This window comes from Ooceraea biroi, chromosome 1, assembly GCF_003672135.1.
Source record: "Ooceraea biroi isolate clonal line C1 chromosome 1, Obir_v5.4, whole genome shotgun sequence".
Taxonomy (NCBI): domain Eukaryota; kingdom Metazoa; phylum Arthropoda; class Insecta; order Hymenoptera; family Formicidae; genus Ooceraea; species Ooceraea biroi.
This window is the reverse complement of record NC_039506.1, coordinates 5,743,303-5,756,757: the sequence shown is the minus strand read 5'-3', so window position 1 is coordinate 5,756,757 and position 13,455 is coordinate 5,743,303. Positions and strand designations below refer to the sequence as shown.

The 13,455-nt window shown below is 41.1% G+C and overlaps 3 protein-coding genes across 8 annotated transcripts in view; 2 read left to right on the top strand and 1 right to left on the bottom strand.

The window, feature by feature from the left end:
- Positions 1–2,538, top strand: part of LOC105277822 — a 31,152-nt gene extending 28,614 nt beyond the window's left edge. Inside the window, exon 4 of the mRNA XM_011336472.3 lies at positions 152–2,538. Within this exon, the coding sequence (XP_011334774.2) occupies positions 152–363 (212 nt within the window). The 3' untranslated portion in view covers positions 364–2,538. The remainder of the gene's footprint in view (positions 1–151) is intronic.
- Positions 2,539–2,603: 65 nt separating this feature from the next.
- LOC105277826 (mediator of RNA polymerase II transcription subunit 22) lies at positions 2,604–3,719 on the bottom strand. The gene is made up of 2 exons (XM_011336485.2): positions 3,492–3,719; positions 2,604–3,059 (listed from the first exon to the last, which is right to left on the bottom strand). Exons 1-2 carry the CDS (start codon positions 3,592–3,594, stop codon positions 2,740–2,742), a joined length of 423 nt encoding a protein of 140 aa, XP_011334787.1. The 5' UTR covers positions 3,595–3,719; the 3' UTR covers positions 2,604–2,739.
- Positions 3,720–4,069: 350 nt separating this feature from the next.
- LOC105277825 (gamma-aminobutyric acid type B receptor subunit 1) lies at positions 4,070–13,181 on the top strand. Of its 6 annotated transcripts, none has more exons than XR_893685.3 (13): positions 4,071–4,772; positions 4,956–5,062; positions 6,709–6,807; positions 6,909–7,043; positions 7,153–7,323; positions 7,449–7,947; positions 8,031–8,158; positions 8,239–8,531; positions 8,643–8,886; positions 9,198–9,441; positions 9,554–9,948; positions 10,034–10,435; positions 12,278–13,181. XR_893685.3 is itself a non-coding variant. In XM_011336484.3 (13 exons), the coding sequence occupies exons 1-13, from the start codon at positions 4,700–4,702 to the stop codon at positions 10,265–10,267; spliced, it is 2,559 nt and encodes an 852-aa protein (XP_011334786.1). In that variant the 5' UTR covers positions 4,071–4,699; the 3' UTR covers positions 10,268–13,181. The 6 variants fall into 6 exon arrangements, 5 of the variants coding, with proteins under 5 accessions (XP_026824450.1, XP_011334786.1, XP_011334783.1 ...); XM_011336484.3 differs by having other exon boundaries at positions 10,034–10,190; positions 10,254–13,181; XM_011336482.3 differs by having other exon boundaries at positions 4,074–4,772; positions 10,034–10,190.
- Positions 13,182–13,455: the final 274 nt, after the last annotated feature.

The following is a 13,455-nucleotide window of genomic DNA, read 5'->3' as shown; positions in this document are numbered from 1 at the left end:
TTATAAAAATTATTTTGAAATATTTAGTTACTTTAATAATTTTTTTATATAATTAGTGGACGAAAGTTAGAAATGTAAAGAAGAAAATAGAAAAGATAGAAATAGAATAGATATATTTATCGTGCTGCTACTTAACACTTGTTGTTTGCAGGTGGCGGTGGTTTAGCCAGCTATACACCCAGCAAAGTGGATCTAACGTCGGAAGGCTTCGAACTGGGCATTACCAGAGCGGTACCGATGGTAGTCTCGACTTCGACGGCATCAATCGAGCAAACTGAAAATTCGAGCGAGGTGGAATATCTGAGACCGGCTCAAGACGCGGGCGCATGGGGCTCGGAGACAACTGGCGATCTTCTTTACTGAGAGAATAGAAAGAAAAACGCAGAGCAAAGCTCTATCAGGTCGTCTTTCCGCAGCAATAGAACGAAAAGATCGAAAACGAAGCTTGCAAGGCTAAAATAAGAAGTATTTTTTTCTACCAACAACAAAATAGTGAGGAAACTACAAACACGCAGAAATCAATATTATATCGACGATTAATAAAAGAATTTATAACGAATGCTCAGAACCGCATAAGGCAAATTTTTCATACGGATGGCAAGTCAGACGACACGTTCGTGATCGGACGATACGTTGGACCACAGATGACTCGTTGTCAATTTTCACACGTTTGTAATTAAATCAAAGGGATTTTTTTTTAATTATGGAAATCAAATTGTGCGGTCTCCGTTCATGAACGCGTCGACTATTAAAAGTGAAGTTTATTTAGATGCTTAAGTAAGAATACTAACAATATCATTCCAAATGTATGCATTTATTTTGTACCGTTACGATATATCGAACGAGCGGACTTTCCTAGACAAAGAATTGCTGAAACTGCCAAGATAAGTTAGTGCTGCTCTTTTTGTAACGGCACTCGAAAAGAAGAGCTCAATGACTGATATTTTGTTGCGTAGACAGAAAAGAAGCACACGGAAAGCATATCACCTTTCTGGCATACTTTATAAGATAGAAGATAAAAAGAGAAGTCGCGACGAGGGAATTGAGAGTTTTGTAGAAACTTTTTGAGATTACTTTAATACTAAGCTATGAACGTTCATGCTGCCAGTAAACGGCCAGAATTTTGTGCGAGTTTTTGTTTTGTTTTATAGAAAAAGCAGCAAACGATTGAATGAGATTCAATTGGAAGAGGAGAAACGAAGTTCGAGAGAAACAGTTCGAGAGTTTAGATTCGTAAACGTTTTTGCCAAAGTAGAACGTAAGTCTACTTAGTATATTTAATAATGTATATGTACAATAAGTATTATTGCAGTTCAGCGAACCTGTATGAATTGTAAATTTCAAAACATCATCATTTGTACCGAATGTGTGGCAAATCATACCATAAGTATGCCTTGCGAATTGAGCCATTGCAGCGCACGCATTTTTTCGTATTAAGCTTACAGTTATTCTCTTCCAGGCATATAACACATAAAACTACTAGTTTTTCAGTGTAAGAGAACGCATTTAACGAAAAAAATTGCGATTTCGTTAATGTTAATTGTTAATTTATAAGTGAATTGAATTTTGTACATACTAAATTATTGGTGGATCTTAGAGAGCCATTCGAGTCGCGAAAAAGTTCGAGGAAAGAGAAATTACGTTTGCTTCGAGACTTTCTTATATCACTTTTGTTCTTTTTTTTGTGTTAAAATTTTCTATTGTCTATGTAGCGTCTCTCAGATGCGTTATCACAGTTATTCAAAAACATTGTTTTGAATCGTGTAGGTGTAGGTATTTAATAATGTATGATTGTAGCGATATTGTAGTTATTATGATTGCAATTTTATCACTTGGACACAGTGGACTGATTCAAGCGAGAAAGAGCGATAACAAAATAATTTATTATGATATGGTGCGTTTAAGAATAAACTGTTTTGTTGTATTTCGTTATTATTAAAATTTCAGTCGTACGCTTCGATGCCGTACCAGTTCACGCACCGAAATTTTGTGATGTGCCGCATTGTTTAAACGATTTGTTTTCTTGTGTCGCAGCGTTCGTGTCTTACATTGTGATATTTTCGTTACAATATAATTCTTAATTTTTTCCGTCAGACGTAGCGGTATGCAAATCATTATTGCTACTCGTATTCCGTCGCTACAATACCACAAACATTGCAAGAAGTAAGTGAGATTATCTTCACGCGACATTCCAAATTAAAAATGTCTACGTATAAGTATTTTTCTTTTTTGTTGGAATCATCGCTTATTATGGATTCGCGTAATTATTAATTAACAATATGTAATTCTCTCTTGCTCCAATATAGGAGAGCTATGTATAACAGTTTTGTAAATTATCGTTGTACAGTATCATGAATTACCATTCGAGTATAAACAATAATAAGTGGGAACGATTGTGAGGTGATCATTAATAACTGAAGAAAAGCTTGGATCTATATTACTACCGTCTTTTGAATATACCTACCATGTAAGAGTATCGTGTGATGTATTGTCTGTGTGTTACGAAGTATCGAAGTAATAAAAGAGACAATTACTCCTTAATTCCTCATGTTGGACCCCCGTCCACGACTTCCCACACGATTAAAAGAACACGCAAGAGGATATGTTATAAAAAATTAATCCTATTTATTTAAATAAATACATAATGTACAAGAGATGGATGAGTGAAGATAAATCACGTTTTAATCGATCGTGTTCGTGATGCGATCTCGTGGCATATTGCACGATCAAAAGCTAGTGTTACTTAAATATCGAAGTATAATACTCTTCTTCTAGATCATACAGATCGGCAGCCATATCGTCCCTTAGGGAAGCCAGTTTTTGATCACATTCTGCCTGCTTAGTCCTAAATAATTTACTGTTTTGTGCTATGGCTTCGTTCACCGATGGGAAATCATTCAAAATTAAATATTGCTTTATGTCGGAGACTAGTTTCATTAATGATTCGCCAGCACGCACGATGTTAGCTGCTCTTACGTGCATTTCATACGTATCTTGTTCGCATTGTGTCATCCGAGATAGTTGAGAATCATTCTCTCCTTTTGCGAGTTTAATTATTTCTGGAAACAGCACAAGAACGAATTAAACTCATTAAAGAATTGACAAAAGCGGTGTAATTGTTAAATTTCATACTATATTATAGAAATCTTTTCAAAATGTGATTATTTGACAAATATAAAAACAAAAGCCGCTCTAATCATGCATGACTTTTATACTAAATATTCCAATAATGCTCTAATTAACAGAATCATATAGACAATTTTTATTTCATTATTATTCACGTCGTGTGAAGAACTTGCAACTTTAAACAGTTCAAACAATATCAACAATCATCTTCGCATCTACTTTACTTTTTATACTTTTTATTTAGATAATTTCCTCATAATATCACTTATGCGATAGTTTTAATAATCAGCACTTTATCTTGAATTCGTTTTAGCGGCACAATTTCTCCGATTTATTATCCCGCGTTGTTGTACAGGTTAGAATACCTTCAAAATTCTCCAGCATCGATTTCACATCATCCTTTAGCCTCGTCATGTACGACTTCAATAAAGCCTCTTTGCTTTGCGGAAGAGTACGTTGCGTAGCCATTTCTTCATGGAAGAATTTACTATCCCCGATATGAACGATATATTATTTACAGTACTGATATAAAATACTCCGCGATGCAGGCGCATCGGCCATCTTGCGAGAATCAGCTGATGCAGTTTACCGATCGCACGGACCTGACAAGGACTCCGATGTCTCGTCCCACTCGTTCATTCGACCATGTCTCGCTAGAGGGATCTACGCCAATCGAACGCCCCTCGCGAGGTGCAAGTGCAACTAGCGAGATCTCGGTCGCCAGGAGGGATCCTTCGATACGGCGAGGAGTTCAAAAAGAGGATCGCGTACGTAGCCGCCGGTCGAATTGCCCGCGTTTATTGATTTTCGCGCGAGGGCGAGCGCCGCGGTTTTCGCGCGGAGCCTATTTTCTATTTCACCTCCTCCACCCTGTCCCACCCCACTCGTTTCCCGTGGCCCACCGGGGTTGGGAATCAATATGAATACGCCCGCGAAGCGCTGCATCTCTCCACTTCCACGCGAAATTTCCAGCCGCGCGAGCCTCGCGAGGAAGCAGAGTCCGTGCAGAAGCGGAGTGCGCGAAAAATCACGTTCACCCTCCCCGTTCGCAGCCGTGTCAGTCGTGTGATCATCCCTGGCACACGCGCATACACGCGCGTGCGTGCCCGTGCCTACGAACGTGGGTCAAATCGGCCGGTCTCGATATCCTCCGACCTTCGCGGGCGGCCACCCCGTTGACACGCGAGACTCGAGCGACGTCGAACTCCGCGCGCGGAGCGAACGTCACGAATATCGTCGGCACGCAATCGGTTTCTGATTCGAAGGCTCGTCGGTTCCCCGGAGTCCGAAGGACAGAGCGAGCGACTCGTGGAGATCGCTGGGAATCGCGCGAAAGAACGTGAGATCGCGTCGTGGTGGACTCGCGAACGGTGGTGCAAGACGATCTGAGAGGACAACTTCCGCGGCGAGACTTTGCGACTGTGTCACCGGGATTGATCGATTATCCGGTCGTTCGGGGTGAGACGTCGGAGTCGCCGAGTTAAAGGACTTGCTGGGGCGAAAGCAAGGAGCCAGTTTGTGGCGGAGAGTGTTCGATTAGTCGGGCGACGGGGGTCGATCGGGGACGAGGACGATGGCAGTGAGCACTTTCACGACGGCATTGCCTACCACCGATTTTGCCACTACGTGTCCTACTACACCACCCGGTATGTCGTAGAAGAGAAAGAGAGAGAGAGGGAGAGAGAGAGAGAGAGAGAGAGCGCGAGAGAGGAACGTGTACGGTTTTAGCGCGCGCGTGCGAGTGCAAGACGCTGCTGGCGGAATGGCGAGCGGCTCTCTGCGGCGATGCGCGATGTTTTTGGGCTTAATTGTGATTTTGATGCTGGCAGCGCCGTGGACCGAGGCGTCGCTGCCGCCCGAAGACGAGGAGGAGAACGTCCTGCACATCGGCGGCATCTTTCCGATCGCCGGCGAGGGCGGCTGGCAGGGCGGCCAGGTAAACGCGATCACACCCCCTCGTACGTTACGGGAACTGCACTCGCTGCGGCACTCGCGAGCCAGTGATCTAATTGATTATCGATCCACTCGAACTTGACCGCGATGTCGCGAAGGATTGAATATTTTTCAGTTCCTCGCATTTGTAATTCTAGGTCGAGGTGAAGGTACTATAAGAATTGCCTACATGTTGTTGCTTCCCGCACGAAACTGTATGAGTAACATTGAAACAAGAGAATAGTAGATTTTACTTCTGGAAATTAATTTTCATTATTAATCGGTACATATGATATCATCATTAAAAGTTGACGAAGCAATAAGGATGATGATCCTTCAGCTCCGAGATTTTATACTCGCAAAACCTTTTCGTATCTCTTAATTGTTTGTTTCGTTTATCCCATAATAAATTTAAATATAGTACAACCGCGTCCTCTTACGCATACAACGTTCTTTTCTGTTGTTTTAGCTCCTATTTCTATAAGCATATTTACGGAAATAGAAAGATCGCTATGCGACATCCCTCATGTAACTTGCTCCATTTTTCCCCTGTTTCTCATCTTTCGCTTCCTCGTCCTCTCGAACTGTTTCGAAGAACCACCCTATGACACTGATAGCGCGAGTAGAATTTCCGGCAAACTTCACAAGCCCTCTCGAAACTTTGAAGATCACGAGTTCTCGACGAGTAAATTTGTGAACAGAAGAACATTTCTCTCTGCTTTACATTAACATTCACTCAAGTGTCCTTAAAGTTCAGGAAGTTTCACAGAATAAAGTAAAACAAGATAAATGCGTGTATAACTTCTCTTTATTGTAGCTCAAAAATAGCAGTAATATATCAATATGCAATATCGAGAAAACTCGGTAAACTATCGTTAACAATACTTCCTTACTTAATAAATATTCACTTCCTTAATTAATAAACCTAAAAGTTGCAAATATGTTTTACAGAATTATGTTATTCTTTAATATTACATAGTTTTCCTACTGCTTCTAAAATGTAATTTGCATTAATAAACAAATTTTATATCATGCGTACATAGCGTAATCTAATGAAAGCAATGTAGTAAAATGCTAATCTCTATCTACACAAGAAAGGTCTGTGCGATACAACAAATTATTGTAGTTTTCGGAGTTTTATCACAAGGTTATCAGTTTGTGATAACATTTCACGATACACAATTCTTAATAGTATCTTCCTACGCAAATGCGACAAAATTTACTTTAATAATATTCAATTAATAAACACGGCTCAAACAATATATATAAATCGAGAACCGCTATGAGCCAAGCAGGATGTAAGTGCTTAAATTCATTTATTGAGAATGAATTTAAGCACTTACATTCTGCTTGGCTCATAGCGGTTCTCGATTTATTTACTTTAATAATATTTAGATATACCCCTTTTTATGCATTATTTAGATTATTGTATCCGAGTATAAGATTTAATGTTGCATTGTATTTTTCTGTATAATTATATGAGTATCTAATTAATTGAGTCTTTGAAATAAGAACACGTTGTGAAAAGAGTTTCAAATGACCCGCAGATAACGTATAGCTATCGAAGTTTCCGCCTCTCCTCTGCATGCAAACTCGTTCATTAAATTAGGGGGTTAATCAAGCTGAATTGCATTATCATTTATTCAACAGGCTTGCATGCCAGCCGCGCACCTGGCCTTAGAGGACGTTAATCGTGAAAAGAACTTGTTACGCGGATATAGACTGCACCTCCATTCCAACGATAGTGAGGTAACTTCACGAAGATGCGTTTAATAACATTATGATGGTGGCCGCTGGGTCGCCGTCCCGCGATGAAATTATCGCTGTAATTTATTGCATTTCGCTTTCAGTGCGAGCCCGGTCTCGGCGCCTCCGTGATGTACAACTTGCTATATTTTCCACCTTATAAATTAATGCTGTTAGCCGGATGTAGCACGGTCTGCACCACGGTTGCCGAGGCGGCAAAAATGTGGAATCTGGTGGTGGTGAGTACTTTATTTAGAATTGCTTCACCTCCCTGAGGAACGGCGAATCGAGTCTGCTCGCAGTTACATTCCTGCTGCTACTGAAAAATGTAATTTTCTACCTTCCTAGCTTTGTTACGGTGCCTCGTCGCCAGCGTTGTCCGACCGGAATCGATTCCCGACCCTCTTCAGGACGCATCCATCTGCCACTGTGCACAATCCCACGAGAATCAAACTGCTACAGAAGTTTGGCTGGTCTCGGGTAGCGATATTACAGCAAGCCGAAGAAGTGTTCATATCGGTGAGACTGTTACGTCGACGTCTTATCTATTGCATTTCAGCAGATTGATCGAATAAGAATCAATATTCTATAGAAAGGATTACTATATCGTTCACTATAAAGACAAATGTATATATCTTTTACAGACTGTCGAAGATCTGGAAGCACGGTGTAAAGAAGCTGGGATAGAGATAGTCACTCGTCAAAGCTTCCTGTCGGATCCAACGGACGCGGTGAAGAATCTACGGCGTCAGGACGCGCGGATAATTGTCGGCCTGTTTTACGTGGTAGCCGCGAGGCGGGTACTCTGCGAGCTCTATCACCAGAAGCTGTACGGCAAGACCTACGTGTGGTTCTTCATAGGTTGGTACGAGGACGACTGGTTCGAAATCAATCTAGAGAAGGAAGGTATCACGTGCACGAAGGAGCAGATGCGTATGGCGGCGGAAGGTCACCTAACGACTGAGGCGCTCATGTGGAACCAGAACAATGACACGACAATCAGCGGCATGACCGCGGAGGACTTCCGAAAGAGACTGAACAAGCTGCTGAAAGATGACGGTTACGACATAGATAACGATCGATATCCTGAAGGCTATCAGGAAGCTCCGCTTGCCTATGATGCCGTTTGGTCTGTCGCGTTGGGTAAGTTCATGCTTTAGGGAGCTAGCGCGCGCTAATCTACGATGCAATAATAACGCCTAATGCTTTCTGTCTCGTATCGTCAGCGTTTAACAGAACCATGGAGAGGCTGAGCAAGATGGGGAACAGTTTAAAGAACTTTACTTACAACAACAAAGAGATTGCCGACGAGATATACGCGGCGGTAAACTCGACCCAATTTCTCGGAGTTTCCGTACGTAGAGCCGCGATTACTCTTTCGTTGTACTCTTTCGTTTGATAGTGCTGAATCTCTAACGCCGAGGCTTTCCGTAGGGGCACGTCGCGTTCAGCTCGCAGGGTGACCGAATCGCTCTCACGCAGATCGAGCAGGTGATCGATGGAAAGTACGTTAAGTTAGGCTACTACGACACGCAAAGCGATAATCTGACGTGGCGCAACGTGGAGCGATGGATCGGCGGCAAAGTGCCGCAAGATAGAACGATAATAAGAACCGTCTTGAGAACGGTGTCACTGCCCTTATTCATAAGTATGGCGACCTTGTCGGCGCTCGGTATCGTGATAGCCATCGGATTGATCGTATTTAACGTCTATAATAGGCACCGCAGGTACGCGATATACTTCATCGTCTTGCATTCATTACTACGCTGGCTGACGTTACACTGCGGGTCGTGCCGCGGTCTTATAATCGATATCTGCAACCGATGCCTACTTTTCAGAGTTATACACTCGTCTCATCCCACCGCCAACACGATAATGCTGGTGGGCATAATAGGCTGCTTCTTGGCTGTGCTGTGCATAGGGATTGACGGTAGGTTTGTGACGCCGTGGCAGTTTCTCATCATCTGCCAAACTAGAGCGTGGGCAATGTCGACCGGTTTCACCCTTGCGTTCGGTGCGATGTTTAGCAAAGTATGGAGGGTCCACCGGCTCTCGACGAAGGCGAAGGCCGATCAAGGAAAGGTAAGTCGCGGATAACTCGAGTCTCTCCATTGGCAAAGTGGTACGAGCGATCTTTACGTGGTGCAATATTCCCGAAATCTATCCCGCAGTATCTGAAGCTGGTAGCGTAAAACATAATAATTTTCTGCGCCTGTTAGTACCTTCATCAGCAGCAGATCTTCTGTAAAGACGATCGTATCGCTTTTCCCCTTGAGTTCTTCATTAGTAACGAGACTGATTTTTAGTTTCTCATGAAGACGGAACCATCCTGCATGGTTTGCTGTTCCCGCTCGTATGTCCCGCATCTTTAACCTATTCTCGATTCCTTTTAGTCATTGACGGCTAAACAAAAAGTTTCGTCTATACAGAAGAAAATTGAGCCGTGGAAGCTGTACGTTATGCTGGCTGGATTGCTGTTGATCGACATCATCCTCCTCGTCACTTGGCAAGTGGTCGATCCATTGCGTAGGAGAATCGAGACTTTCTCGTTGGAACTGCCTCCTTACGGAGACGAGGATGCAATGATCAAGCCCGAATTAGAACATTGCGAGAGCGAGCACAACAGCCTATGGCTCGGTGAGTACATAGAGTAGCCGCGGCAACAGACCTGTGTCAGTAAATTAAATAATTTCGCATGCAATCGATTGTAATAATTTCACTGTGTACGAAATTGGGAATATTTTTCCAGGCTTGATCTACAGCTATAAGGGCATTGTCCTAGCTTTCGGGCTCTTTCTCTCTTACGAGACGAGAAGCATCAAAATCAAACTGATCAATGATTCCAGATACGTAGGAATGTCGATATATAACATCGTAGTTCTGTGTCTCATAACGGTACCTGTCGTAATGGTCATCTCTAGCCAGCAGGACGCGAGTTACGCCTTCTCGGCGTTGGCTACTATTTTTTGTTGCTTCCTCAGCATGGCGCTTATCTTCGTGCCGAAAGTGATCGAAGTGATCAGACACCCCAAGGATAAATCCGAATCGAGATACAATCCGGATGGCGCGGTGTCCAAGGAAGAGGAAGAAAAGTATCAGAAGCTGCTCAATGAAAATGACGAGCTTCAAAAGCTTATCGCTACGGTGAGAGGATACAATCTATGCTTCAACTATTTTTTTTTATTATAAAATACCATGTATTTTTATTTCCTCTTTTCATGCATTTCAGAAGGAGGAAAGGATTCAAACCATCAGACAGAAGATAGCTGAGCGCGATGCCCTGAAAGGGACCGGTACGATGAGTCGTTGCAGACAGGGACAGCCTAAGCAACCTTTCATCATTGCTGATTATCCGACCGGCGAGGGAACATCGGACAGCGCTATCGGTGGGGGTATTTCTGTTTGTACAAAATCTTCCCGCGCTTCCGCTTCTGATGTTGAGTTTTCAGAGACGTACTTATAATCTCTCCACACACACGAGTCAAACGGTCACGCCGCTATGGACATCCTCATCAGCAATCGCGCGATACATTTGGGACCTAAAATTCTTTTCAATTAATCTCCGTGATTATCGTAAAAGCTTTGGTTTAAACAAAGAGAAAACCGAACGTGTTTCCGATATTATTTCGTTGTAAGTATCGATAGGTATGTACTTGCGTTGTTTCTTCACGATGCACTTTCCGACTGTTGAAGTGTGATCAGAGCACGCGATGATCTACGGTAATCACATTACACCACGTGGTAATAATAATGCAAGCATCAGATTACGACCGCATCTGCACAATTTGAAGAAACAATGAAACCACGAATCGCGAGTTTTAGTTATTACAATAGCACATATCTTTCTCGAGCAACTTATCCATAGTAAATTGCATCTCGTTATCTTCATGGACATGCGAACAAGTAATAGTCTATTATTAAGTAATGAAATTAAACATTAATGTCATAAATGTCCAGCTATTCAGTAACCTAGAGAATGTTTGCAGTAGACAATGCAATTTCCATGATATGTCGCTTTTGTAATAACATACACTAGTTTCTTAGTTTCAGTGTACGTCTGTAAATATTAAACGCGTAAACGGTGTTATCAGTCTGGCCTAAGTTTCGTGAAAGTTGGCTCTACTTTCTGGTAACAATGAATGTGTTCTATTTTCTTCTACAATCATCTAGAACTCTTCTAGATTTATCTTCTATTCTTAGAATGTTATTATACATTTATATATGACCTGTTTCCTATTGGACTGTTGTGTAAATGTTCAAGATTTAGATGTTTATGAGTGCTTTTTCAGCACTGTGAGAAAGTACTCGGTCAGATCCTCAGCGTAATACAATCTCATTCTATGGACCAAGTTATCCTGTGGAATAACGTTTTCAGAGAGCTTTTAAGTGTTTTATATCTTAACTTTAACTCACACACAAGAAAATATATTCTCAAAGAAAAATATAATAAATTTAGTTTTTTTTTAGACATTATCGTCCGTTTTCAGTTAGAAATATATCTTGTGTGATATTGTATTAAAATAAATATAATATATTTTAACAAAACTATAAGTTATTATAAACACGTAACGCGTTCGCTAAACGATGAATCTTTATAGCCCGGAAGCGAAATATACAATTGTTTCCTCATTATTCGTAATGAGTAAAAGTAAAGAAACTCTGAAGCAATTCTTATGTCGTGTATGTGTAATTCTCTCGTGCAATTGGAAATATTAATCTTTTTAATTACACAGACAAGATAACGAAAGACAGAAATATATTTTGAAACGCACAATGTAAATATAACATGACAAATATGTTAAATGAAGTAAAATTTAATTATCCACACGGTTATTAATACTGCGGCTATAATTACAGATTGAACTGAACTTAAGATGATGTTTGAACATGAATTATCATTTGTTACAGAGCACACATATATACATATATGAAACTATATAATGTTTAGGCCTAAGATCATTTCTGCAATGATATATTTCAGTTATATATTATTGCAGTTAAATCTCGTTAGAAAAGTGTTGTGTTAATCGTACGTAGCATCTCAAATGTCGTTGTAAGCCTCATGAAGCGTACTCCCGAATTTGAAAAGACAAAAAATCAATTTGTAACATTTATTTGGTCCAATCGGATTAACAGTTAACATATTTGTAATGTATCCGTGAATGTGTGAAATGTGCTAACGAGATTTAAATGCTTATGAATTTTACGCCGTTCGTTTATAATTTGGGAGTCTTGATGAGGTAAAGCGCTACATCGTAGTTCATCATGTAAGCCTCCGTTTCAACGCGCTTGTTAATTTTTCGACAAGCATCCCTAGTGCAGCGCTAGATTTACGTGTGAAGTATCCCCCTGACACTCGTAGCTGCAAGAACGTACATTTTCGACTTCCAAATCATTTACGGATGGGCCGATATCATCAGATTATCCACGAAACGTTCCGCGTGATTCATGGTGTCTGGCTTTCTGTTTTTAGGCACGCAGCACGTCGCCGAAATGTACGAACTGCACCGACTATGATGCCAAAGCAATACACACACAAACGAGCGCTATGCCTGCGCGCGCGTGCGCGCGCGCGACAAAACTCTCTTCTAAAACTAGTATTAAACCTACGTGCACGGTCAATATGCGAATATAATTAGTACGACATCTTGAGACACGCCAAAGTGAGAGTGATCGAAAATATTAAGTAATGTCCGAGATATGATTTCGAGATGGTAAGAGAAGCCACTGTCACGTACTTAAGATGTAAGTTAGTCTATAGCGTGTGGAATTGTTTTATATGTTTCGATACGGTAAATACAATTCGACTGCGCCTTAAAATGAGAGGAAGGGGATGGGAGAAGAAAAGAGCAGCAGCGTTACGTATGCACTATGTCACGCGGATATCACGGCTACGTACGCAAGTGCAAGTAGACCGTAAAGGCGTCATAAAATCGCCGTCGTGTGCCCTGTATTTCAATCCCGTGTATAGGTGATATTTGAAATGTAATTTCTCGTTTGTTGCATCTACCGCGCGCGCTCACCTACACAGTATTTTTTACTGTACTCATTTGATCAACTGCCGCGCGTACGGCGCTTGTAACATCTAGTACATACATTATACATATACGATAGTCCTATCGAACTGTTGACGAAAGTATCACATATATGTACGTTAGATTATGGAGATATTTATTTTTAAGTTTTTGAATTATAAAATCCGTTATATATAAAACTGGAATGAAGAGAATGTGCTATACTTATTATTGAACCCTGAGAGATTGTTTACGATCGGAAATTCGTGCGACTCGCGCAAGGTGCGATGATCGTGTAACGCGAATGTTCATATCTCTACGTTGTTTTTAGAGTTGAGATTTTAATAAAGGAATTTAAAGGCAGTTGTTGAAGTTTACGTCACTATACATGTGTTATTATATATGTTATGCATGTAACATGTGTTTTATCGAAAGATCAGCGTGAATGAATATCAAGTATATATATTAGGGGTGTGATTTAGTTTTGAGGGTTTTGCAACAGATGGCTGTAGTGTCAGTTTGTTACAATAGCTGTTTCCGATAACTGTTGTTTCTTACAGTCTTGACATTATCCATGACATTTAGTAGCATTATAGCAATAGATGCAATAACAGTCGTGTTTATATCATCGTAAAAA